Source organism: Plodia interpunctella, chromosome 8 (genome assembly GCF_027563975.2).
Source record: "Plodia interpunctella isolate USDA-ARS_2022_Savannah chromosome 8, ilPloInte3.2, whole genome shotgun sequence".
NCBI classification, from domain to species: domain Eukaryota; kingdom Metazoa; phylum Arthropoda; class Insecta; order Lepidoptera; family Pyralidae; genus Plodia; species Plodia interpunctella.
The window spans coordinates 1,499,838-1,526,276 of NC_071301.1; the positions used below are offsets into that span (position 1 = coordinate 1,499,838).

The window sequence follows — 26,439 nt, forward strand, 5'->3', positions numbered from 1 at the left end:
CGGCGGTATTCCGCATCTGTTGCTTAAAAAGTTTAGTTGTCTTGTCATTGTCAATGTATGTATGACAGATGACAGGTTATCAAAATCAGCTGTTGTTGTTTTTGCTAGAGTGTGGTGAGAGTAGAATTCGAAAAAACCCGATGATATTTAATTAAATTGCGATAATTTAATAATGGAACAATACACAATACAGTCTTTTTCTGAAAATATATTTAATTACGTGACGGGAAGTGTTAACATTGGCCGAGGACTTTTGATTAAAAAACATATGGAAAATCTACAAACGCACGGGGATTTTAGTTTTCCAAATACTTTAAAATCTTGGCATAAATATGTAAAATTGGGCACTAATACCGAAAAAAACATTTCATTAATGACTTACATTGGTAAGGATGTGCAAGACTTGATTAATGAATCAAGAAATTGGGTGTTAGAAGTGAAAAGTGCTAAGGAAGTAAAAGAGCGCATTTTCTTGTTTCTTGAAAGATCTAAGGCAATCCGCGTTGGTTTAACGGAAGGATTGAAAATTAATGAAATTATTGCAAAAAGAATAACTGAAAAATCGTCAGGGATATGTTGCGATCCAGAATGTGATAGTTTGAATTGTCTAACCTCACTCCGGTTGAAGTATTTGTGTAGTGTTGTGCAGAATCTTTGTTCAATACATACGAAGTGCAGGAAAGAGACATCCAACATCATTATGACTTCAAAGTCTTCAAGTAAAAGTGAAAAGAGTAGAGTGATATTGTGTGGTGCAGTGTTGAATGCCAAAACTGGGTCAAAGGAAACTGCAGTAACAGCAGAAAATTTTATTAGGTGATTATTTTAACTCAGTAGTTTGTAGCTCGTGAGAAATTACTATTTAATATAAAAATTGATGTGAAAAAATGGCTGTGTAGGTCTAGTTTATGAATAAATGATTTCATTTGATCAGTTTCTTTGCAATAAATGTTCTCGCCTCAAAACACGTATTTACATAACAATTATATATTAAGAATTTAATCAATATTACATTTTTAAGCTTTAACAGCCTTAGCCCTCGTATCCACCTGTGTATTATCTGTTATAATTTACTGCAAAAAATATTTCAATCTGTTTTAGGTTAAGACAAGAAGAAATGACATTAATAGCACAACATAAGTATGGTGTAAGAGCAGCCACAGATGCAAAATGGAAAGAATTTATAAATCACCTTGGTGAATCAGCTGTAGCATTTGAATTGCTACAAATACGGCCAAACAGTGCTGTCAAAATCAATTTTGATTGCTCCTCCGCTGGATCTAGTAAAGGTAAATTAATAATATAAACGTTTGAACTTTCATAAAATACCGGCCGATTTGAAAAATAAAATATTTTAAAATTTTTCTTCTATTAGATTTTTTTTAGTTTGTGTTGCCTTTATATCTTAGTAATTTATGCTTTATGTACAATTTCAGGAGCAGCATTTGTGTTGTACAACTGTGCCAGATTGGAGACTATCATCAGAACATTCAACAGCAGAGTCAGCGAGGGTTCCTATCCAGCTCTGCCTAGTTCTGACGATGTCGATTTTAGTCTACTTACACAGGAGGTGATTTTAATTATTTATTAAAGTTTACTTTCAAACTGTTACAAAATATTTTTGTTATAGATGTATAACCAAAATATTTATTGAATTTTGGAGTATTTGTTACAAATTTTTATTATCTAAATGTACATGATGGTTGATTCAATTTGTATTCTGTAATTATAGTATAATTGCAATTAGTCTCTGTCTGAGGCAAATTCTAACCAATAATTTAAAGAATCTTATAAGAAAACTTAAAATATAAAGATAACATTTTTATGCTAAGCTTGTTAGGAAAAGATTGAAATTTGCATTGTTTGGATAGAACTGCTATTGGGAGATGGCAGTTAAACGATACATGTTAATAGAAAATATTTTTTTCTAAATATTTGCTAAGTTACACAAGGGGGTTGGATAAGGGTTCCATTATTTAGTCTCTGTAATTTCCAACATAATAGTAATGGTACTGTTTCAGGATGAATGGTGCCTTATATTCAACTTCATCTTGGGCTTCCCTCCGATGCTCGCCAACTGTGTGGAGTTGACAGAGAAGACGTGTGAATTCAGGCCACACCAGATCTGTTCATTTCTTTGCTCTATGGTCAGGGTGTTCAGCCAGTACTACAGAAGAGTTAGGATACTTATAGTGAGTGTCCCATTCAACTTTTCAATTAAAGAGAATAATAACATGAAGTTAGATTTTTAAAATTTATCTAAAAAATTAATCGTTTTTTAAAAGATACATATCATCTATAATTATTAAATAAATCTGTGTTTTTTTATAAGGTTAATATAAGAAATTATTATTAATGCCATGCTAATAATTCATATATATCAATACATAAACAATAAAAAATGATAGTTATTAAAAGTATATACTTACATACTTCCAATTTTTTTTTATCGTTGTACAACAATAAAAAACCGTTATGTACGAATCCAATTGGGAATATTGTTGAATCAAAGAAAAACTTATTAGAATATTTGTCTTTTGTCCCCCAGGAGCCAAGAAAGCACCTGCTACCAGTCATGTTCGCTCGGATCCACATGCTGCAAGTCCTCAATGATACCCTTAAGACTTGTCTGAAGATATTAAACATTAAAAGTGTTTCGCAAATGTATTTTGTACTTTTTTCTACTATTGTTGTTACCCTACATTTATATTAATTTAGTTTATTTTATAAGCAAGTAATGTTGCCGGTATGCATGGCATTTAATTACAATCTGCTTTGAATAAAAATATGTTGACATTGTGATCTGAACCTTGGTGCACTGTGGTATTATACAAATTATTCCAACAAAATAATAAAACTTGATCCAATATCCCACGTAGAGTGCATAGAAAAAAAATGTTTTGTTTGGAAACACAAAGTTCACGTGATTGACCCAGGTATTTTATTGTGGGCACTGGCGCGCCGCGATTGGTCCGCCGAGCCGGGCCCGAGCGCTGCCGACAAATCGCGAAGCGCGCTGCACGGTCGCGCGTCCCGAGTCGCCTAGTGTGTTTTTGACATCGGTAAACGCAGTCGTGAACTTCGGAGCGGATAAATACTTTTATTTATAGTTTTAATCGAATAAAGTCGTGTGACGTTCGTGAATACCTGTGTTAACTCGGGATACATTAAATATGAGTATTGCTGCCCTGATCCAAGCTGCTGAATACATCGAAAGGCGCGAGAGAGGTGAATTGGATTTTCTTTGTTTGAATTGTCAATTGAGTGCACTCCACGCACACGTCAACATGGCTCCCGTCTATTTTTGCCGTGCCATAATCAGCTGATTTTGACGGAAAGGCAGTTTCTTTTGTTGCAGAAGCGGAACACGGATACGCGTCGAGTTTACCGGCGTACGACGAATCTCGAGGAGGGAAACGGCCCAAGACGAAGAAATCGCAGGGGAGCAGGTGAGAACAGAAATCAGTGTCAGTGCAGTGAAGTGTAGTGAATTCAGAAGTGCAGAGCCTACAATGTATGTTTTTTGTTCCAGGACGACTCATAACGAGTTGGAAAAGAACAGGTTAGTGTCATGTTTATTTGCGATTTGTTATGTTGCCGGCGAGGTGTGGGATGCGCGTGGCGCAGTGACCTTGTCTAGGAAAGAATGCACGGGTAGGGGCGATTGAGGATGACGCTCGTAACCCATTTGGCAGCTCGACCGCTGGGCGCGCCTTGTTATGTCACGTGTGAGCTGGTCTTCCTTCCTAATCGTCACCACAACCCGCGCTATCATCAACCTGCGTTCGGATAGGTCATAAGACGCTCATACACTTTAAAACTGGCAATTTAACCACAACATACAATCTAGTAATTTGCTTTGAATAGATAGAACCAGCGACCGTGTGGTTATTCTTGTTTTCGCAGCAATTTGTGTACGTTTCGCCATTTATGTACAGTTAGCGTCAATAAAGTTTAATTAGCGGCTCTTGTTGCTGACTAGTATTATCTCAATGCCACTTAGCGTGAATCAGATACTATCTTTCTATGTCAATAGGGTCTGATTGTTTTATCGTGTTTTATGCAATTTTCTTTGGAAAGTGTTGGCGGTATAGGAAAATAACTAGGTAGTCTTCATTTCACAATTAGCAGCTACGTAATAATAACATTACTATGATAACAAGTAATCTTACTACACGCAATACCAATTACCAAATATGTATTTACTTAGTTGGTAGATACCTACCTAAAATATCTACCTACCTCTACATAGACAGGGCTCTACAACTCTAAATATCTACGCATTTTAATTAAAAAATAGTAGATACCTAGGTGCCCACTTTTTTTGATAAGTTAGCAGGTATCTATCTAACTAGGTACCTACGTAAGATACGTCTACCTACTTAGGTATAATTTTCAGATGAAATGTCGCTAAATAGTTGATGTTTTACAATTTGTCGAATGTTTATTTATGTTTTTAAAGAAACCGGCACAGAATATGCATGCACGTGATGATTATAGGTATCACGAAGTTACAATCGGTCATTGCTAAAGTTATAATGACACGATACACGACACGCAAAATGTTATCAAAAATCGAAAACAGCTACGTAATTGTTATGTAAAACCAAAACAAGCGACAGTATATACATGTTTTGTGTGTGTTTAGTCAGTCAGCACTGTTTATTCTTAACTAGCGGCCTGTCCCGGCTTCGCTCGAGTAAATACACATCTAACCCTTTCAGGAATCACACTATCTATTAAAAAACCGCAATAAAATCGTCTAAGCATTAGGGACAGACAGCGGGAAGCGACTTTGTTTTACTAAAGACATATTTATTACACTTAGGACAATATGAATGAATAAAAGATTGCTTTTGCTCTTTATTGTACAGTACATCGTAATCATTAAGAAACAGACAGAACAGGTCTCTTTCTATAAGCATAAAAATGTAAGCCCTAATGTAATACCTATTAACATACTGTATTAAGTTATAATATTTTTTATATATAACGTTCTTACGGTTTACGCTTAACTATTAGAAGCATAACTAACGTAACCTAAAAGTTAATTATGCCACAATTAACCGTATGCCAAAGAACTACCTATCCATAGGACAAAACAAATTATGCGAAAAAAAACGATCCCAATCAGAAAATGTTTATCGAAGTCCATTGGCGGTCATATCGCTAAAAGCGACTTCCAGACAACCTAATACAGATACAGTATCAGATCTTCATTCCTTACGGGGTAGACAGAGCCAAGAGTTGCGAAACTCTTAGGCCACGTGTAGTTGTATAGTGGAATTTCGATTAAATGTAACGAAATTATATTACCTACCTCATGCGTTTTGGTAAAAGGTTTACAAGCTTAGAAAACTCATCGGCACAATCGGTTTAAAATTTAAAATTAGACTGAGCGCGTATTATTTGCTGTGCATTGGGTCGTAAAAGCGAAGTGCTTGCTACACGTGAAACGCGTAAAATCTCTTCTATTTAAAGTGGTTATTTGTTACCTAATCGTTTAAACATATACCTTAGTCGTACACTGACTGACAAACCCATTCAATTAGATAATTTTCTTAGTAATTAAAATATCTAATTGCATCGCGACACGAAGTTAAATGAGACATATTAACTGATGTTTGCCGCTAATGTTTTCGTATCTTGAACTTCACTTCTCATACCGTCAATTTATTACTTTACCATTATCTTCCTTACAATTTCCCATCATATGGGGTCGACACAATATGTGTTGTCTGTCAATAATTCTATACTCGCGTCAACGCCCTTCATAACCTCCTTCACTTTTAATTTAATAAGTTCCATTTAAATATTTCTGTAGGCAAACAATATTTACCTAACAACCCATATAATACAACAAAGATTGAGGCCTAATATTGGCTTCCTCGGGTACGAGATATGGCGAAACGCATCATACCCTGGAGCTTACAGAGGTTCCGAAGCTCATCCGGGAGCGATGTAGCATCCATATAGACGTGCGTGATTGATGGACAGTACCATAAACGCGATAAAACGTTTTCTCAGCCGTTTTATCTATAAACGCGTGAAAATATTCCTTTTAAGTTTCACCCCCATGAGGAAATTGTATGTCAAAATGATGAACTTGTGGTTTTCGTGCCTTTGTACCGCGGGTGCTTGCAGAATTTCAATTTTAGTGAGCCGTCTGTAATGCCAAGCCAAGGTGCTCACACATTGGTAACGTAAATTTTACGCGTAGAAAGCGGTAGTAAACTTCAAATTATACGTTGCGTCGATGTCTGCTTTATGCTAGTGATATCTGCACATTGAACAATTTATACGATTGGTATCTGCAAACAAGAAGATAGAGATTGTAGAAATAAAAACAGCTTCAGGGAGATTTTGATACAGTTGGTTTTTAGGACCATTATTAGACAGGTAGTTTTCACAAGGATAAGCGGAACACACGTAGGTACTTATGTTTGATTAAGTAATATTTAAGTAACCATTTATTAATACATCCGGGAATCAATCAATAACGATTGCGTTTATTGACAAAAAATTAATCACTGTGCTAAAAAGCATGTTCTTTACTAATGAATATAAATTTCTAATAATAATTCGGATTTAAAAAATCACGTCTTAAAAATAATTGGATATCTAATCTAGGTTTAGTTTTACTTTTTTATTTTCTGTATATGTGTAAAAATATAAACATTTTTGTCTTTAAGTACTATCAAAATAAATACTGTGGAATTATGAATGCACCATCGATCATCTATCTCAACGCAGAATAGGTAAGTGCTTCAACTGAGACCCCAATTTTATACCAACCTTGTTAAAATGTTTATGTAATGGCGGCAGTATACCATTCCACGTCGCGGTTGACTCGCTGCACAAAAAGTGGCGGCAAAACGCGTGATGCGTTCGCGTCTTCTTCATTTTCCACCGAGGCGCATGTGCAGTTACTTCGTAATAAATCAAACTTATCTCAGTCACATTCAATAAAACAACACATAGATTTTCTGCCCACATAATGTGTCTGTATGTATTATTTGCAAAACGCGCCATAAATCATAATTTATTTTCACTGGAAAAAATGTTGCAAAGAAATCGTAGCGCATAATGCCACGTTCCGTGCCTACGAATTTGTGACAGCCAGTAATTTTTATTGGCTGTTCTCGCGGATACAGCACTGGAAGAAAATACTACTAATTTTAGATGGTAATTTAAAGGACATTTAAAATTTAATGTTTACCTCTCATAATTTGAATAACCTAATAGATTCATTGCTAGTGTTTTGAAACGGTGTACACAATCAAGTCTTGAGGTTTCTGTAGGGAAGCATGGGCATGACATCATCAGCACACAGCACGTGTTCGGCCATTACCGACTAACGACTAGAATTATAATAGAACGCATTTATCAATAACAACAGACGTTCTGTATTGATTTCATTCTTTTCCTTACGGTACAAACTGTTCCTTGTCTAGTTTTTGCTTGTTATAAATAAATTATTGGTTATTATTGGCCGCCTGCAAGTTTCTACTACTACTAGGTATAAGTTCATAAATGATAGACTGTTGTATTATGTGGGTTAGATATGTCCATTTTTGTTATATTTTCTGTAAAATAAAAATTACTTTTCGCTAACCATGTAGACGTTCATTCGAAAACATGTTTGCCCAGTTAAATGTTATGTTTAAAAATGAAATTTTAATGCAACCTTTATATTTTATTACCAGCTTTATGCACAGTAAACCAAATGCATGTAAAGGTGTTATGAAAGTCACGTTATCTCATGTTATACGGTTATATACATACACACGCGCATGTCGCGCAAACTTAAAGAAAATCATTTTCCGCAGTGATGAGCTCAGCCGAATTACGTAAGGTAACTACATAAAATTCCACCTGACTTGGAGGTGATAGAAGGCACGTATGTTAGATTGTTTTCACTTCTTTACCCCTAACGGATTGACAGAGTATCGCCATGTTTCAATGCAAAGATAATTTGAAAAAATAGCGGAGGTCTTTTGATATGTTTGTTCACGGCAAATAGCAACATTTTTCTCTAATCGGGAACTATTTTTGGATTAATCTGGTAAAAACCCTCTTCATTTAAGCTATTTTTGGCCCAGGAGTTTGGACTCTAAAAGGGGTAAAAAAAAACCTACATTTTGGACAGTCCTGCGTGCTAACGTTCGTTCTAACTGACTAAAATTTTCGCTCCTGTTCTCATTGACAAAGAATCTGTATTTGTTTTTAGTACCTAACTATATTCGTTAAAAACAAAATTGAAAACTTTCCTCTTTATAAATTGTTGTATACTTTATAATATACTCTAAATACCAAAAAACATAGTTACCAAGCGTTATAAATGGCCTGGTTTGATCCTACAGTTGCTATGAACTCATTATTATTATTACCAATTACGAATTTACTTTGTCTTCAGCTATATTTTATTAATCTTATACTCTGTTAGTTAAGAAATACTGAGATTGATTATACTTTAATGATAATTTTGCTGTTTCAACATCATATTAATTAACTTTAACACGACAGATGATGTGTTTTATGGTTCAATGACCACTAATAGCAAAACTATTAATAATAATAAATATTAATTAATAGATGATTAGAACATCGTTTCCTACCAAGCCAAGCTTTGTTGCCAAGTAGGGATCTGATAAAGGAACAAATGAATAAATTCCGATAGGTCCTGAAGTGGGAAGTGCTGGCTTGTGGTCTCCAAAGAAATATATCCGTTTTACGGTACGTGTGCCAATCTAATGTCGGTCACTATCGTGGACCAGTTTGCCGAACTTGACGGATTCGGCATACATAGCTGGATTTTTAAATAAAAACTCTCGTGCAAACTACGCAATGATCATTCGCGTCGGCATCTTAATAGAAGAAAACCGTAGAAAGGCGAACTCTGTTGTCTCTAAGAATGTAACCGTCAGCTCAACTCAGATGAGAAACAGTTATTTTGTATGTCTAAAGAAGTATTTTTCATAACAAGTCATATTAGCCGAACTGACGCCGCCTTCTCCGTACCACGATGCATGCAACCACTCACGTTGTATCGTAGACTGTGTCACTACACTAAACGTCGAGCGATAAGTTCATTAGCCCGTTGTTTTTCGAGATAGAAGCCCCCGAGATTGACTAAATGTTGTATGACATGGTATTTTCCACGTTTTTATGAGGTAATCATTGTCTTCGCGTACTAGTATTGTCGTGTGGAAGCCATTACTGGAGTATTAGACGTGTAGAAACTGTTGTTGATAGATGGTGCCAGTCATTATTAAAGATGAAAACTGTATTTATATACCATATTTTTTTGTTACAATTGTATATATTTCGGCAAAAACGTTAAGCCAGAAATTTACTTCCATGCTGATCTGAGCACTAGATTAAATAAATAAATATGGACAAATCACGCGGATTCGTTCGAGACTTGTATTACGGTATCCCATACTAACTCAACGTTACTATATTTTGTGGCATACAGATATAACATCCAAGATCCAGGTCAATCTGACGCGCAGATTGTAAAAATCTATCAAGGGCAAAGCTATAAACTAGAGATTCTTTATATTAATTACGTACTGATTTCAAATCAAGAAGGATAATTGTCTGACGTTGTTGAAAAAAAAAGTATTGTATTAAAATATAAATTAGAGTGAATCGGACAGGAAGCGTGCGTAACGCATTACTGCCTATAGTTTTACTGAGAAATGGTCGATTATAAGCACAATACACAATCAGTCATGCTACCTAGTCTGTGATTATAGAAAATCGTATGGAATTGTCAACAGAAAATTGTATAATAAAATGTGTACTTTTTAAGTTTAGCTTGCGTAAAATGAAAACACCGGGACTTTTCAAGACCTTGTTATTCTTTAAAAAGATAAAGCGTAATATATTTATGCGAATTTTGCTAGATGGCGGTATTCGTATTGTCACATGCCTTTAGGCGATCGACTTGAATAAAATCTGTCACCTGTGTTAACAAACATTATAATAACTTCTTGATAAAAGTAGGTATCCGGTAGAAATTAATTTTCGGGTTACCGTAAAACTACACTAGTCGCTACTCCCTCCTATTGATATAACAATGGTATATCATTTACCTTAACGAAACAAGCGAGTTGTAACAAGCCCCTTATCAACTTACAAGCATTCCGCACTATCTACTCAATAGACATCACTATCGTACACATAGACATACATTCTTACTAGACAAAACATCTTTCTATTCATAATTTTTGCACCTGTCGCAATTACTTTGCATTTCTCGAAGGTTGACTGATAGAAAATCGTGCGCGTTAAATTTGATACTGTTTTTTCTATTCAATTGTGATTGTGATGTCAATTATAAATAATTATATTTGGTTAAACACACAACATTATTATTATATTATTATATGTAGATGATCTATCATTTTATCAGAAATAGAGCCAAAATGTGAATGAAACGTGAACCAAAATGAATTTATAAGATTTCATGTAAACTACGCAGTCTTTGCTTCAAGTCAAGATGAGTAGAACGTTCTTATATATTACTTTTTTAGTATCTTGACAAGAACTCAAACCAATATTGACATTTAAGAATAAGTTGAAAACTTTCTACCTGCCTAAATATAATAACAGCGACTCGCCGATGCCCAGATAAACCCTGCGAGGTTTTTGTGGTGCGGTTTTGTACTGTTGTTGGATATTGTAGATTGGACTGAATAAATAATTTTAAAAAATATATATAAACATTTTTGTCAATAACATTTTCCCATTCAATTCCATGACCTCTGACTTAAATATTGTCGCACAGATAGACACATGAATACCCTATCTAGTCTAGTTAGATGGTTAGATGTCTGTGATCGTAACTAATGTCTCCTTCTGTTAGTCAACTGATAGCAATGCAGAAGGGCCTCGTTTTAAATGATATACTCGAATGCTAAATGCATTACGATAAGTTGTAGTCTCCTAAAAGGCCTACAGGAGTTACTTTCGCTGTTTGTAAATTAACTTGGATTCTTTACTCTATCTTTGTCATAGCATCTCTTTCTTTACTTTCCTTCCATCCCTTGCCTTAAAATTATAGCCATTTCGTTCTTGGTCTTCCTTTTCTCCGGTCCGCTTTTCCATTTCACACACTACACAAGTGTCAACTAGATAGAAATCAGGTTTCCTCATGATGTTTTTCATCGTAAGCAAGATAAGGCTTATCATGCATGACAACAATGCAAGCTATCCCATAACCCGAAACGGATACTCTCTGCTCTGTATCGTTTCTTCTTTTTCTGCGATGCCTTTTCCTATTTCCTACTGTTTTTTTTTTCAAATTTAAGTCTTTCTGCATCTGTACAAATTTTTAATTTTATCAAAGACTAGCCGTCCCGCCGTCCAAAGAAGACACATATAGACATATATAATAAATTATACACCTAAACCTTCCTCAGGAATCACACTATCTATAGGTGGAAACCCCATGAAAATCCGTTGTGCAGAAATTTTTGTATTTATTGCGAACAGACAGACAGCGGCTGCGGTCTTTGTTTCATAATAAGCATGGAAGATATCGTTTGCCCTCTATAATTTTTGTTCTTATGTCCTGATCCTCTTTAGACTCTAATCGCATGAAAGCACCCGACAATTATCGCTTGCATAATATGAAGAAACTTGTTCCATGTTTGCGGTAACATCTCATCTCATGCAAATGGGCCATGCAAAGAGATGCAGCCGTGTTGCGTGGACTGTATGCTCGGACTGAAATGATTCATGGGAACTGTCCGAGGCGTCCGCGGCGAAAAGGACAGATAAACCATATAAACTGTGACATGTACGGTACAGTCACGTGCGTTGATATGTGTATATGTTATGTTTGGCCTGTCTAAGATAAGTTATACTTAGGTGTAGTTTGAGATTAGGTGTAACTGCCTCTGCGAGGCAACAACAGCATTCTCAAAGAGGATTGGCAGGCAGGCCGTAAAAACGCAGCAACGACACAATTTTAATTTTTCAAATGGACCCTGGGCTTTCAGGCGTCATATCCGTGAATGAACAAGGCCGTGAATGTCTAAAGGAACTGTTTTATATATTATATTATTTATCCGTGATGGTTCACGGATAAATAATATAATATATAAAACTGATTTGGTAATCAGTGGCGTAAATTCTAAATCTATACTATTATTATAAAGAGGTAAGCGTTTCTGAGTTTGTATGTTTGAGGCGGATAATCTCCGAAACTACTGAACCGATTTCAAAAATTCTTTCACCATTAGAAAGGTAAATTATGCAATTTTGCTATAGGCTATATTTTATTTCAAAATTCCCACGGGAGCAAAGCCCCGGTCAACATCTAGTATCCTATAAAGAGATTCTATTAGGATTAGGAAATACGTATCAGCATTTTTTCTCTCACTCAACTGAGCGTTTTCTCTGTTTCTTCCTCAGTCGTCGAGCGCCTGAGTCCTGGGTCCGCTTTCCCACTTTTTCGTTTCCACTTCGCTCGGTCGTCATGTCTAGTTGTCATACCATTGGCATTTGAAGAGATATATTATGTAAAAAATAACCGCCTGTTTTCTTTTAGAAATAATACATAACGAATACAATAAATACTAACAAGAATTTACGATCAATTATTAGTTCTTAAAATCTTAGATAATAAACCTGAATGTATAACGTGATGTTTCTGTCTCAATTAAAAAAATAAAATTCATTCTATGATGAAAATAAACTGAATTATATATTTTAACTTAAGAAGAGTGGATTCGATTTTATATAAACATAGCGAGTAATTTAAGACTACATTAGGACTACCACATTTTTGATAATATGTATTAACAAAAAATCTCAAATCACATATTGTCGACCTCGGTGGCGCAGTGTTAAAGTTCTTGCCACTGAACCGAGAGGTCGTGGGTTCGATCCCCGGTCGGGTCATGATGAAAAATGATCTTTTTCTGATTGGCCCGGGTTTTGGATGTTTATCCATATATGTATTTGTTATAAAATATAGTATCGTTGTGTTAGTATCCCATAACACAAGTCTCAAACTTACTTTGGGGCTAGCTCAATTTGTGTAAGCTGAGCATAGGTCATCCAAAAGCAAGATAGTCGACGTCATAAGAAAAGTTGGGGTTGAAAATGGTTTCGTTATGCACAAGACCGAGTAGGATGGCGTCCATTAATTAAGGGAGACCTATTCCCAGCAGTGGGAATAGAAGCAGCCTTCTTTGATGAAGTTTTTTTGTTCCCTCTTCAAGCTTTATATAGTCAATTTTCTTTAAATTTCGCAGAAGGACATAAGGGACTTTTCATCCCGGAAAACGTTGCTGTTATCTTGGAAAATTCACGTGGGTGAAGCTGCGGGCAATTTGATGTGATTTTGACTTTGTTCGTACGAGTGTTAAAAACGCACGTAACGTTGGCGCTTTTAAAACGCTTTCGGCTCGACACGACATTTAACTTATCGGGGCTCGTCGCTTTAATAAACGTCTCGTCTTTATAAAAACGCACTGTAACATGAGTATCAACTCGTTGTACATTGCGTTGTTATGCGTGTTGAAAAAACGCGTGTGCGAACGAGGCCACAGCAAAAAAAAAAAAAGAATTGTCTGAAATACAAAACGCACGGTCAATTATAATAAATCTCATTACTTTCTAACTAAATGTGATCATTTTTGAGTTTTATCGCGATCTCGTCAAGAAATAACGATGTACTTATTCACGAAAGTAGAATATATAAAACAAATTTATCATTCGAAAACGTCGGGGCGCGTCTCATTACGTTTAAAAATATTATAAATACTTGTGCGGCTTAACTTTCACAAAAACAGAAGAAAATACGTTTGATGTTATCGTAAATACTTACAATATAAAGACTGCCAGAGATTGGTGTCTGAACAAAGCAGAGCCTGAGAAGTAGTACAACTACAGATAAAATATTGTATGTCATAATTTATCGACACTGAAAAAACATACGTTAAAATATATCTTTACATATTATAAAAACCAGTCGCGGACCGCAACGGACGTATTTTTGATTTTAGGAAGAGGGACCCGTATGCGCGCTGGTAAGGCCACGTTATGAGACGTATAGACAGAAGATCACATGACGGGTTATTTCTATAAAGGCTGGAAAGCTAGCTGACCCGTAATAAAAGCTAGGACCAAGAAGTAGAAGGAAGGTTTCGGTATATAAAATGTATTATGGTTTTACCCGAGCGAAGCCGGGACGAAATCTCGAAATCATTCCCGAAATTCCTAAGCTGCAGTGCGAAAAACTGTGCCATACACCGCTTCACTTATTAGATAACATCTTCGTGTAAAAAACTCTGTATAGTCCTATAAAACAAATGCGTGCTAAACTAACAATACATTTTATGTTTCGAGAAAGGTTTTACAAGAAATCGCAAAATTGTCGTAAATAAGACCTTTTTATGACGCAGGATCATCAGGACGAAACTCTTGTACCTACTCGTATATACTGAATAGAGACATTTCTGCCTAGCTGGCTTTTTCTCAGAAATAGTACTGTTAAATATATTGTCTAAGATAAAGTTGATCTACGACTAAGTGTTCCGTATAAGTTTTACTTATTTATATAAAAAAATACTAAAATACTATATTGATTGTCTATTGCTCAGTCGTATTATAAATTTTTTTGTCGTATAATTTAATGGCTTGATATCGATAAGATTTTTTGTCATTAAGTATTGTCAACAGAACGTAAAGGAACCCAAATCAAACTTGCTATTACCGTGGCACTAAGGTCGAGGTAACCCATTATATATTCGGTCAACTATACTTTAAAAACGCAACTCAACATAAAAACATAAGCGGAGAAAATGTGCTCAATATTTTTTTATAACATATTTCGATCTCAGTATTTTTCCTTTTAACTTCGAATTTCGGGATTTGGTTGTCTCCTCACGGTCACGGAACCCTAATAAGGAAGTTTTGCTGCTTTTGAACAGAAATACCGTATGTTACTGATCCGGCTTTATTGTTATGTATTTTGGGGATAAATTTGCATGGGAAACTTGCCACCATTTTTGTTTGTAGTGTTATCCAATACTACATGTTATTTTGTTCTCAATTATGAAACTTTGACACCTACAAAGATTTATTTATTTTCTAAAACATGAGTTTACAGTTTTATACAATGTGGTGTTAAAAGAAAAACTTAATCCTACATGTTTCACCGTCCACGGGTATGCAAATTTAAACGGAGAGCATGCTATCATCCCACAAAACAAAATCGAATAAATAAAAGTCGAAAATTGTTGCAAAGAATAAAGTGTCGCATATATCAATACCACATTTTTGCGTTTTGCTGTTTTTAAATGGTGTAAATCTAGTACATTATCGCATTTAAGTCATGATTTATTCAATAACAAACAAAACCGTTTTGATGAATAAAAAATATCACACCTTATTACCCACCCATTGACCTATCCTTCACAACGCTTATTAACTATGCCTGAAGTTCCTAACAAAGGGACAGAAATGGATTGATCAATTATTCTCTATTAGTTTTTTTATTAATCGTGTCTAGTCTATGTACAGTCTACTGCATGCCAGGTTAACCTCAATGCGGCATCAGAACAGGCGAAATTCCAATGAATTGGGGTTAAAAAAAAATACGTTGTTTTATTGACTGTACGAGTATTCCGTCCACTAAATCTCGCTAAATCTGATCCTACGTGACCAGTTGATACATTTCTATACATATTATTATAAAAAGGTAAGCGTTTGATAGTTTGTATGTTTGAGGCGGGTAATCTCGGAAACTACCGAACTATTTCAAATAATATTTCTCCATTCGGAAGGTACATTATCCAAGATTGCTATAGGCTTCATTTTATCTCAAAATTCCCACGGGAGCGAAGCCTCGGGCAAAATCTAGTATAAAATAAAATTCTTCCGTTGTCTTATTCCACTGTCAGAAAAAAATACACACCAAAATAGTTTTGACATGAACAATATAATTAAGGATATTTTTTTTTCACCGGCGACTGTCGAAGTCAGAGCGTCTATATTAAACATTTTGGCCCGAACAATACATTTTTGAAAGCGGGGCCAGGCGACTCATTGTGGCCACTTAACCGATCTAAATTAGTATAATTTGTGTGCTATGTCGACTCTAAAAGAAAATTTAAAAATGTTGTAACACGTTAACTGGTCCCACGGGATCAGTCGACAGATACGAGATACGCGCCTTTCTATATATGCAATTCGTTATTAACCCATTTGTCGCCGACTGGTTTGCTATGCGCAACTTTCGAGATGGTACTTAACCTGGAAAAGTACTTCTCGCTATGGGCTAGTGAGCCGAGGCCTTAGTGCCACTGTTTACATGAGCTAAGTAAGCTGTCTGCTTAGTATTTTAGCTAACATTTTGCAGTGGCAACCAAATATTTCAACTCCGTAATGATGCAGTCATTTTTTTAACTTAAGCTTTTATTTAATTTCACATGTCCCATCTGTCCGTTTGTAATCAGGTCTTACAAACTAACACCTACTTAATTTTTACCGCTGTTACTACAGAGTTGAAATTTCCCACGTCGCTTCAGTAAGACTCAATAGCGATGTAAATGTGGATTCAATCGCAATCCTAACTAATGCTAATCCTAAGTAATATTATAAACGCGAAAGTTTGTTTGTTACCTCTTCACGCTCTATCTACTCAATCAATCTTCTTGAAATTTTGCATACATGTAGTTTGAAATACAGAGAAGGACATAGGGTACCTAGCGCGGGATAAAGAAGGTTGGCGTAGAGAGACCTATGCTCAGTAGTGCGTAGAAAAAATGGCTGAGATGATGATGATAAAGTTTAGTTGCTAAGTTCATGTAAACTCCAAAATGGCGGGCATAGAAGCAGCAAGGCATCATGTCTATTCGGCGCAAGAGTTCCGAACGTGTGGTTTACCACACCGCCGCGATGATTGCTTGCCGGAGTAGCGTTCAGGGTTGCCACATGACAAAATTGGTAAATGGCATCACGATGAGCGAAGGCAAGGAAAACTTATTCTTGTTCTATAAATTATTTATGTGTCATCTAAAAATAAATACAACATAATGTTTTTCGGCCAGTATGTCAAAATTTTGTCACAACTTTTTTAAACTAATTTTATTTGTTTTATAATCGTGATTATATACTTCAAATTCTTCTGAAACTTATGGTAAACCTAATCACTTAATGACGCATTGTGGAAATTTTGCAAAATAACTATATTTACAGAAGTTTTACTTTGAAGTTAGAGTACTGCTCGGCAAAATATAGTAACAGCTAGAGAAGTGAAAACAAAAGCTATTTATTTTAACCTCAACCCAAGTCTCTACTTCGTTTGCACCCATTTCAAATGCAACATAGGCACACACCTCGTCGCTATCGAATAACACATAGTAAGCAATAGTTTCTACATTAGTAAGCAGCAATGAAGTTTGTTGCGCCGCTTCTTCTTCACCTGCGCTTTGGAATTCGTCGATAGACTTTGTTTCAAGTAAACTTATGGCGTAATAAGTGATATATATATAGTATATATATATATATATATATATATATATATATATCATCCTAAGTTAACTGGAGGATTTTGAATTTGAGCATTCGCGCATATTATCTGCTAGCAACTATGATTTGCAAAGAAAATCAGTAGGTTTTGCCGACCTCGTTTAAGTGCAAGCCGATCGAATTGTCAAGCGATTATTTCGCTGAGAATCGACACGTGTCTATGACTAATTGACGTATCGATCGACTGCAGTTCCCATCTATACAGTGTACAGCACGTGAACATACACAAATTAATTGCAATTTCGCCTTTACAGCCACGCTAAACTCTCCATACTGAAAACTTTCAGCGATCGCTGAGTTCTCTCTCACATACTCGACAGCAAATTAACTTATCTATTATGTCGTTATCGACCTTGTATAGAGTTATTGAATTATCGTTGTCCTGTGCCACGACACGGTGACTGTACTGTGCCACGATAATTGTGCGTCCACCTCATAGGTCATTTTTATTCAAAACATTTCATAAACGTATGGAAGCATCATTAAGAATTTACAAGGTAATTTAAGTTACTAAGTGTTGTCTGTATTATAGAGCAGTTAAATTAAAAAGTACGTATTTTAAACAACTTGTAAGTTCGTAAATTACTTGTAAGTTGAAAATTTTCATTTACACAAACATAAGGTAACGTCTTGTGTGAAATATGACCAATAAAATGACGATGGAGCTACACATTTACGTCAAGTATGAATCAGCTTAAGAACATTAATCAATATATGCATTTTTGAATAAGGTACTTATTAGAGATTCAATTCACTGTAAGACTGCAACCAATTTTTTGTGTCGCGAATCGCGACACAAAATAAGCATTTGTGTAGCGATTAATTTGCGAAGTAATTGTAGAGATACAGTGGATCACCTTGAGTTTTAGGCCAGTCGACTCAAGGTGCACTTGTACTGCACGGCATTCATGAGCTCCGACATTATACACGCTGCAAAATACTCAAAATTAAGGCGGAAAAATACTTGCAAGCTACTTACTTACATCTCAGCTACAGACAGCGCCGATAAACATTTGCAAGCCTTCTCCGTTCTTATGGGCTGTTCTGCTCCCGTATACCTCTAGGTTTTGCACCCCAGCAGACATGCAAGTGTACAAGATACTTGCGTAATGTACTTCAGCCATAAAATACAATGTTCCTCCGCTCCAACGTGATTTTCAGCGGATTTATCATCAGCCTTTCTTTCTTTAGTGTTCAGAGTTGCGTTCTTATTTGTGTTATTCAGGGAGTCAGCCATAATATATGATATTCTTCTGTACATCACCCGCTCTCGTCTGAGCCTTTTGCGTTATGATTTTACTTGCGTTATTCAGGTAGAATATCCATTACGCTCCTTCTTTTTTTACGCCTCTCGAAATCGCAAGTGAGCGGATTGCTCGATGCAATGACCTTGAATTTTTTTTCTCGTTACGATATTCGACAGCCGGGTGACGTAATCTCGATTGTGCAAATTGATTCTATCTGCGCCGTCGGGAAGATTCGAAAATTGAATTTGCTTTGCTCGTAGCTGCTGGGTTTACTGAAGTCCTAGTACTGTCAACAGCACATAAACGCATTCAAATTCATTGCAAATTCGCTGCTATTGCTGCTGCACAAGAGTCCTTAGGGTTTTGATTTGTTTTTAGCGTTGTTACTGTACGTACTTATTTTTCTTTCTTCATTCTGACTCTGTGACTATTTGCCAGATGGCCATATACCCACGACCTTTAGTGTATTGTTTTTTTTTTTTATTATAAGTATCACGCCTTTATTCCTTACTAGGTAGTCAGAGCCAAGATAGATTTTCGTATAGTGGTTAACTAATGCTATACGGCATTAAGTCTACTAATTATTTATACATCATTCATTTACTTTTGTGCAATGTTTTAAATAAATAATAAGGTAACCATCCATAAGCTGAAAGCGAATAATTACAAAACACATTTTTCATAAATCAAAATGTCGAAAGCGATAACAATGCACCAATTTCGGAATCTGCTCTATCGCCCGTGCGAACGAGATGTAACGTGTATTTTTAATATATGTATAATTGTAGGTTACATTTGTTAATTGACATCTTTGGAGAAAAGGCTGCCGTGGAGCCGCTTTTCACCTGTTTTTTGGAAGTCGGGAGTAGACTTAGTTTAAGTAATGTTTTTGACGTCAATAAGCGACGTATATCATCCTAAAATGAATAAAGAATTTTGAATTCGAAAACGGTATACTTTTTTTAAATATGTAAAACAGGTTATTACTTCAAACAAACTTGTCCGTAACTAATGGCCTCATATCATTTGTAAACATCTCTTACAATAAGAGTTCTCAAAGCTACAAACTACCCACGCAGTTCACACACACGAGAAATAATGGACAGAAACAAAAGTACAAAACGGTCTTCAACGTTAACTAATTGCATTCAACTTCTTATGCTAAAGGCATGTTTAAATTAATACGGATTAGACGCGACGGGGTATAAAGGACGGTACGGACCGATTGCTTACGCTGGCTGTACTACATATTATATTTGTATAGCATACCAGTGGTTTTGTATTCAACGGAACTGTATGAGAAGGGAGGTTAACAATATGTTGATCTGCGAAGGAAAATTTTATATTTATATAGTTCCTTCCCTTCCCGCATTAGAGCTATAATTTAGAGATTTCTTTTAGTCCTTTCATAACTGTTTAATAAAAAACGAAATTTCCCTCCCTGTTTCAAAACTAGTTAAAAAAAGCGGCCAAGTGCGAATCGGACTCGGCCATGAAGGGTTTCGTAGCAACAATTAACATAACATAAAAGTTTTTGTTGATCGATTTTTGTACATTTCTATATTTTTATCTATAAGGGTTCCGTTTTTGCCATTTGACTACGGAACTCTAAAAACGGACTATTTTGTCCTTGTTCGTAGTTCGTAACTTTTTTAAATTCGCCTGTTGTGTCCCACTGCTGGGCAAAGTTCTCCCTTGCTGGCAACAGCTCAGTAAATCATCAAAGTCAACCCGCCAACTCTTTCGCGGTCTTCCTCTACCCTTATGCCCATCTGGTGCCCATAGGGTATCCAGTCGGGCCCATCTCTGCGGCATACAGCATACAAGTTCGTAACTTAAAGTAACGATAATGGATGTCTTCTCATAGGCAATAATAGGCTAGCATCCTATAACTAGTGAATCTCAATTCCACACAAAATGTGGCCTTCAAATTTTTGCAACTCCTGTCTCTGTCTTCCCTTATCAACCTTATATATCGCATGTGTTGTAGCGAATAATGCAATCAAGTCGAGTAGACTCTGCAAAGTCGGCAGCTAGAATACTGACATACTCGACTCAGTGGTTAAAAACAGGGCCCGATTCACATCACTAGAACAATATAACGCCTGTGTTGAAGTAAAGGGCTGGATTCAGGCTTTCAGTGGGATTAAAAGGCTTACGTTTCGGTTCAGTAAATTCCGTTCAATGAACGCAGCTACAATGGATTCGGGTCCTAGCCGTCTAAATCCAGTTTTGGCCGGTTTTGGCATAATAGAATTTCTGATTTGGTGTTTTTATATGTCTTGCAATACGGCACTGACAGTGAATGTAATTTAAGGTTTTATCAATATATTCATTTGCTGTGTTTAGCTTTTGGCGATTGATATTCGCTTGATATTATATATATGTGGTAATTTTAGAGACATGATTTACTAGAGCCATATTATTCAAATTTCAAAACACGTATTGTATATTATTGCTTGACTACGAAGGTAAAACAGTAAAACCAAGCATTTTTATCGATACTAATATTATGGATGTGAAAGTCTGTATGTCACGCTTTCCGCTAGACTGATTTTGATGAAATTTGGAATATAGATGACCCGGTACCGCGGTTAGAGCAACGGGTTAGTCAAAATTTTTTTTTTAATTACGGGGCGTCTAATTTGGTTCACCACGGGTATATACCACGGGCACTATTTCTTGTCGTGTGATTAATGTATGCCAATTACAAATTTTAGCAGACACTAAAAAATCGAACGAATTCGTTTCCCTTTATCTGCATGTTATTTAGTTAGTACCGGTGCGGTGAGGCGGGGGGGCTACATGTATTGATTGATGAGCCAACACGTGGCCAGGGCTGCCGCGTCCAATTTGCATATCAGCCGCATAGGGCTACCAGCAAGATCTTCGTAAAGAAATCATATCAAAAATTAGTCTTCCTGACAAAATGCCATCTTATTTACTAATTGACTTGACGTATTGACTGGCCATTCCTGCCTTAACATGAGAAAAAACATGTCTTCGTTTAATTCTTGACATTCTAGTATTTTATAATCTTTCGCAATTTGTATACATAACTACAGAATATAGTATATAATGGGACTTAGCACACTAGTTACTTAAAATAAAAAAGGTTCGTGCTAAGACCCGTTAATCCTAATCCTAATATCATAAATGCGAAAGTAAGTTTGTTACAGTTTCACGCTCAACAAAATTCCCATACGTGTAGTTTTGAGTACAGAGATGAACATAGGGTACTTTTCATCGCGGAAGAACAAAGTATGTTATGATATGTTATGAATTTCATATTCTCCCTGTAATAATGATAACGAAAAAAGTAGATTATGTCAAATGTTAACTAAACGATTCCTTACACGTCGCGTGAATTCCTCACGTTTGGTAACCCTAACCGTATACGAGCTAAAAGAGCGGTGGCCAAGCCCAATGCCCAGTGAGCCGGTCATAATCAGCTGCACATCCCTACCCAATTAACGTCCTCTCCCGCCCGGAGATTGTACCGGTCCTATCAGGAGTAACCTTCGCGCTAACTACGCAATCCCAAATTAAAAGGGTCACATCGCTATTCAATCACAAAATCCGATGCACGGCTCTGAAATTTTCAGGGCTGTCTGTGACGGAAATAACCAAAAGTCTTTTTAACACCGGCAAAACAATACTGAGGCCATGTTTCATCACTTTCTTATAAAATATCATATTGTACTCTGACAGATGAACTAACTGCTAGATATCTACCTAATATGATTGGCCAGTTAGCCCTAACACTTGTGTAATACAATTTTGATAATATATGTTACATTACACACTATTAAGATACTTTATCAGCAAGGGAAATAGACCCTTAATGATTTTAAGGAAATTTAAATAAAGATATTTTAGGTTATTAGGTCTTCTCATATATTTTCATGTAAGTTAATTGTGTTTCACATCGATATATATATATTATAATCAGCACTCGGATCACAATCATTCAATCAACCTGTTTTGATATACCATTTGACTATGTACATTATGTACTTTTTTATATTATTAGAAAGAAAAAAAAACATTGTAAGAAACAATAATGGTAAGCCGATCTGGCATGATAGGGACCAACACTGTTCAAATGAGTTTCTTTCGGCATTTCTTCTCATCAGTGGTCGTTGCCAGTAGTTTGTAGCTTGTGAGAAATAACTATAAATATTGACGAGAAAAAGTGCCTGTGAAGGTCTAATTTCTGAATAAATGATTTAAATTTGAATTTGTAGAGAATCGCCAAGTCAATGTTTGTAAAATAAGGAAATTTTATGTTGTCTCTCTTGGGCGATGACTTTCTTTACTTCGGATGGCAATGGGAGCATAAACGATTGGACACGTCTCGCGTTTTCTTTACACACCTTTATTTAGAGTATTGTTGGTCACAGATCAAACGTTTTGTTCCACAGTCCGGTTTTTTTCGGATTCCTTCAATTAATCGGGAGAGGACAAGACAAAGGCGGTGGTAAGGAGCGAGGATTTCCTGAAGACAATGGCAGTAATCACGGTGCGGCGTGATTACCGAACCCCCCTTCTCGCCTCACTCTTCCGACCCCCGCCAACCATGCCCCGCAATTCATAACGATAAACAACCAAACAGATGACAATGTTGGTGGAAAATTTAATTTCAAAATTGACACTAAATAAATACTGCCCGCGTTTTTTACATATCTTGTACTAATATTGGTATGTCTCGCTTTGCTTATGACCTCTGCTCTATGAAGTCTTATTTTGTTTTATCAATATTAATGCGTTTAAGAAGTTTGGCTTTGCGTCGTGAAAATATGCGAAATAGGTACTTTGAATTGTCATTTAGGGTTTTATTTCTCTCGGAATTCTCACAATATTGATAATCAATGAGTAGGAAATATCGAAAACTGATTTGTTTGTTGAATCTGTTATTGTTGAACGTTCGATAATGTTGTCGAGAAGGGCTTGCTCGTTGTTTACGTTTCAATGGAAAGTTTTTGATCTATTTTCGCCTTTAAACAGTATCTAGTGTACTTCAGACTACTCACACAAATATAGCTACCGTACGTTTCCATTGATCTTTTGTTTGAATTTTGAAATTGAATTCTTTGCCTTGGCGATTCCCATTTCTATCATAAACATTTCGTATTAATAAAAGATTCGAGAAATACGTGCGAATAACGTTTTTGAATTTGGAAAGTCGCCCGCGCCGGTGTACAAGCAAAGGGAAATAGGATTCAAATACGATATTATAGCAATAAAATATAAAAATTGCGTTCTTAACTTTGAATTTCGAAAATAGAATTCGCCAAAGCAAGCAAAGGAAACAAATAGGATACAGCCCAGGAAACTTTGGCAAAGGCCGCGTCAGACATACAGCCAAGTCGAACGCGGATGTCAAGTGCGTTCGGGCCATAAGGAGACTAATTACGACAACTCGACAAGAGGCTAAGATCGCAACGTCGCCGACGGCAATACGGCAACAATTATAAATTCAACAAAGTTAGTCGGCACGACGTTGGCTTGGATGTGAGGTAAAATATCTATAGCGACGGAAATTTACTCTTTTTTCACCACTACACTGACGACCGCCTGTGAGCGAATGATCTCCTACTCTTGCCGCATGATATCGTTTGCTAATCAGACACACCTGATTGACTCGCTTACAGATTTTCCATCGACACGCTATCTCACGATAGAGTGAGAGAATGACTCGCGCATGTTTAGTAGTTTTAATAGACCACCACTTTCTTCCTTTGTATGAAAATACAGCGAGGAATCCTGAAGGCGTACCACAATACAAACTCATTGCACATTACTAATAAGCTGTTTCCTATCGTGTACGCATCGTATAAAAAATTAAAGGAACTTGTGGACACAATTATGAGTTACGTATTATTCCTTAGCTTTCTTAATGATGTTTTATCAGCTAATATGTGAAACGATGTTGGAAATGACAAACCACTATGCTATTGGCTACCATCATGTGCTCGCAAAATGTCATGCTAACTGTATATCTGTTAACACGATAATTTTTAACTGCATGGATAGAACTTGCTATACAAGAGTCGCTATGAGCAGACTCAAGGGCGTCTGGGTTTCAGCGAGTCCTTTATTTGCTGCCTGCATTTAGGGAGTTGCATTTACACGTGATGACGTCACTCAGTCTGTTGAAAATTCGTCCCTATCACCACACGCATAGATTTGTGCAGGTTGTTATGGTTGTTATTAGACGTCTCGCTCAATTTGGTCTCGCGTGCCGACTCCTAAATTTTTGGTGATTATTTACTGGTAGTCTGGGCTTCCATGCTGGTCTGGGACACCAAGGTCTAGCCGAAGATAAGCAGGCTAAACCAAGGTGGAACCATCTGCAACCGGTTGTACTTAGTCTAGCCCAATTATAACATATATTATTATTAGGTCAGAGGTTATAATATTATTAGGTCTATCCTAACATATGTAGTCGCACGTCAGGGTTTAGCCCTAACATTTGACGACCTCCGTGGCCTAATGGTCATCACGCCGGACTGCTACACTGGAGGTCCCGGGTTCGATCCCCGGTCAGGTCAACATGGAAAATGATATTTTTCAGATTGACCTGGGTCTTGGATGTTTATATATATATGTGTATGTTATAGAATATAATAGAGATAGTATCCCATAACACAAGTTTCAAACTTACATTGGGGCTAACTCAATCTGTGTGATTTGTTCCTATGTGTATATTCAATTTATATTTTATATTTAACATACATGAACATTAAACGTAAAAACATTCCTCAAATAGATAATTTAGTTGTGATTTCATTGAATGCAACGCCGCCGACGGCACGCTATTAGTGAATGCGCTGCATTTGGGAAAGGTACGACACACGTCGGCTTAAATGCATTTGTGTATTGCAATCAAAGCAGCTTTGTCGAAATTATTACATTGCAATATACTCGTCGACATACTAAATAGCCTCGTGCATCTATTTAAACTGAATATTTTTGAATGAAGCTTTTTGAAAGTGCAATAGTAATTACTGTTTTAATGAAATTCTCTATATTATGTGTTTTAGCCCGTGGTTCTGCCCGCGGATAAAGTAGTTTCCCAAACTTTTCTGTCCATTCCCCGTCAATTACGCTGCTATAAACTAGGACCGCGGTCCCAGTCGCGAGGTCCATTCATTTAAATATATATATTCTTCCGGCTACTGGGACTACTCATAAATTAATCTGTACGCGGAAGAAGTCTATAATCTATCCAAATTAATTGTAATACAGTCACATATTTAACCAATCAAAAACACAAATAATAGTATGGTATACTAGCTGCGCCCCGGGGCTTAGCACCCGTGGGAATTTCGACATAAAAAGTACCCTATACGTTATTTCCGGTTATATCTACCCGTGTACCAAATTTCATAGCAATCGGTCCACTAGATTTTGCATGAAAGAGTAACAAACATACATATACACATATTAACATACATACTCACAAACTATCGTGTTTATAATATTAGTAGAACTTATTAAACGATGAATTGACATTTCAACACTTGTTAATTTCGAAATAAATTGTCGATCTGATATAATCTTTGCTTTCATTACGCATGCTTTGTACAAGATAATAATACAATTTAATGGCCGCTCAGCAACTTTACAATGTAAC

At 36.2% G+C, this 26,439-nt stretch overlaps 2 protein-coding genes across 3 annotated transcripts in view; both read left to right on the forward strand.

Annotated features, from left to right (window-relative positions):
• The first annotated feature begins 86 nt into the window (after nt 1–86).
• On the forward strand, nt 87–2,728 carry LOC128671778 (uncharacterized protein). Its single transcript, XM_053748533.1, has 5 exons — nt 87–816; nt 1,102–1,289; nt 1,437–1,570; nt 2,022–2,192; nt 2,549–2,728. Exons 1-5 carry the CDS (start codon nt 173–175, stop codon nt 2,711–2,713), a joined length of 1,302 nt encoding a protein of 433 aa, XP_053604508.1. The 5' UTR covers nt 87–172; the 3' UTR covers nt 2,714–2,728.
• A 302-nt stretch (nt 2,729–3,030) lies between these two features.
• LOC128671784 (max dimerization protein 1-like) overlaps nt 3,031–26,439 on the forward strand; it is a 296,995-nt gene continuing 273,586 nt past the window's right edge. Inside the window, exons 1-3 of one of the 2 annotated variants that reach the window (XM_053748542.2) lie at nt 3,031–3,228; nt 3,359–3,449; nt 3,533–3,562. In XM_053748542.2, the coding sequence (XP_053604517.1) occupies nt 3,174–3,228; nt 3,359–3,449; nt 3,533–3,562 (176 nt within the window). In that variant the 5' untranslated portion in view covers nt 3,031–3,173. Of the gene's footprint in view, nt 3,229–3,343; nt 3,450–3,532; nt 3,563–26,439 lie in introns of both variants that reach the window. The other variant, XM_053748541.2, reaches the window with a different exon arrangement.

Excerpts from the sequence above, each read along its gene's own strand:
- LOC128671778 (XM_053748533.1), top strand. The coding sequence starts at position 173 with ATGGAACAATACACAATACAGTCTTTTTCTGAAAATATATTTAATTAC. Across the intron at positions 1,290-1,436 it reads CTCCGCTGGATCTAGTAAAG|GAGCAGCATTTGTGTTGTAC; the intron begins GTAAATTAATAA and ends GTACAATTTCAG. Across the intron at positions 1,571-2,021 it reads TTAGTCTACTTACACAGGAG|GATGAATGGTGCCTTATATT; the intron begins GTGATTTTAATT and ends GTACTGTTTCAG.